The 1,202-nt window shown below is 68.1% G+C and overlaps 1 protein-coding gene across 1 annotated transcript in view; it reads right to left on the bottom strand.

Moving 5' to 3' along the window:
- Window positions 1–204: 204 nt before the first annotated feature.
- The window catches only part of LOC102035537 (platelet-activating factor receptor-like), a 2,391-nt gene continuing 1,393 nt past the window's right edge, over window positions 205–1,202 (bottom strand). The window contains 1 exon segment of the mRNA XM_031063045.1: window positions 205–1,202. This exon segment is cut by the window's right edge and continues 75 nt beyond it. Within this exon segment, the coding sequence (XP_030918905.1) occupies window positions 727–1,202 (476 nt within the window). The 3' untranslated portion in view covers window positions 205–726.

Genomic DNA, 1,202 nt, shown 5'->3' with positions numbered 1-1,202 from the left:
TGGGGGCTGCGCAGGGCAGGGGATGGGGCAGGGGGTGCGGGTCAGCAGCCCCCGGTGCAATATCCGACCTGGGACAGTGTCCTGCTGCAGGAGCGGGGCTGGGCTGGGAGCCGGGGCTGCGGGGACCGGGGCTGCCCCATCCCCAGCCCTCCCCGGGACACAGAAACCTCTCGGTGAGGGGCCAGCGAAGAAGCCTTTGGTTCGTTCATTTTTAATCCTGGCCAAGAGCAGGAGGGGTGCAGGCATGAGGCTTAGAGGCTTTGCAGAACAGGACAGGGGGACTCAAACAGCCCCCTCAGCAGCCCAGCTCATGCCATGGGGGTCTTGGGTCAAGCATGTCCCTGCAGGATGGAGACCCCCGAGAGACGACAGCAACCACCGAGCATCCCTCGCCGTTCTGAGCATCCCTCACCACCCCACTGTGGCTCAGCTCCCATTGCTGGGTGAGTCCCTCTCCCAGTGCCAGTGATGCTCTTCCAGTACCAGTGACACCCTCCCAGTGCCACGCTCCCAGTGCCTGCAATGCGGGGGGCAGGATCTGCACTGCAGCAGGAGCTGCGGGCGCGTGGGAATGCACAGAGAGCAGAGCGGGGTGGGAGGAGGGGAGCGCACGAAGCCGGAGCTCCCCCCACGCTGCTCCCGATCCCTCACCTGGCAACAGGGACCAGGTCCCAGCGGGGCTGTGGCACCGGGGCAGGCGGGGGCAGGACCCGGGTGCCCACCCAGCTAGGAGGAGGTGAAGGAGGATGCTCGGGCAACAGACGCCGGCCCGGGCGGGGCCGGCGGGGGCAGCGGGAAGCACCGGCCGATCTTGCGCAGGGTGCGCTGCAGGTCAGCGCGGAAACGCCGGATGGAGAAGCAGTAGATGACGGGGTCCAGGCAGCTGTTGAGGCTGAGCAGGGCCACACTCAGCGTGTGCAGCATATCCAGGGTGTCGGGGGGAGCACAGAGCGGTGCAGAGGGCCGGCTACCCAGCCAAGGTGCCAGCGTCAGGTGGTAGGGGGCCACACAGACGACAAAGACCAGCAGCATCCCCAGCACCATGGCACGGGCCTGCTGCCGGTGGGAGCCTGGCGAGGCAGCGGCGGGCACCGAGAGCGCCCTGGCGATGGAGGCGTAGGTGCCCAGCACCACCAGGAAGGCGGCAGAGAAGAAAGCCACCATGGCGTAGGCATAGCCCCGCTGCCGCCCGCGCTGCTCGA

This window comes from Geospiza fortis, unplaced genomic scaffold (genome assembly GCF_000277835.1).
Source record: "Geospiza fortis unplaced genomic scaffold, GeoFor_1.0 scaffold289, whole genome shotgun sequence".
Lineage (NCBI taxonomy): Eukaryota > Metazoa > Chordata > Aves > Passeriformes > Thraupidae > Geospiza > Geospiza fortis.
Note: the sequence above shows the minus strand (reverse complement) of the source record. Positions and strands in the feature narration are given on the sequence as shown.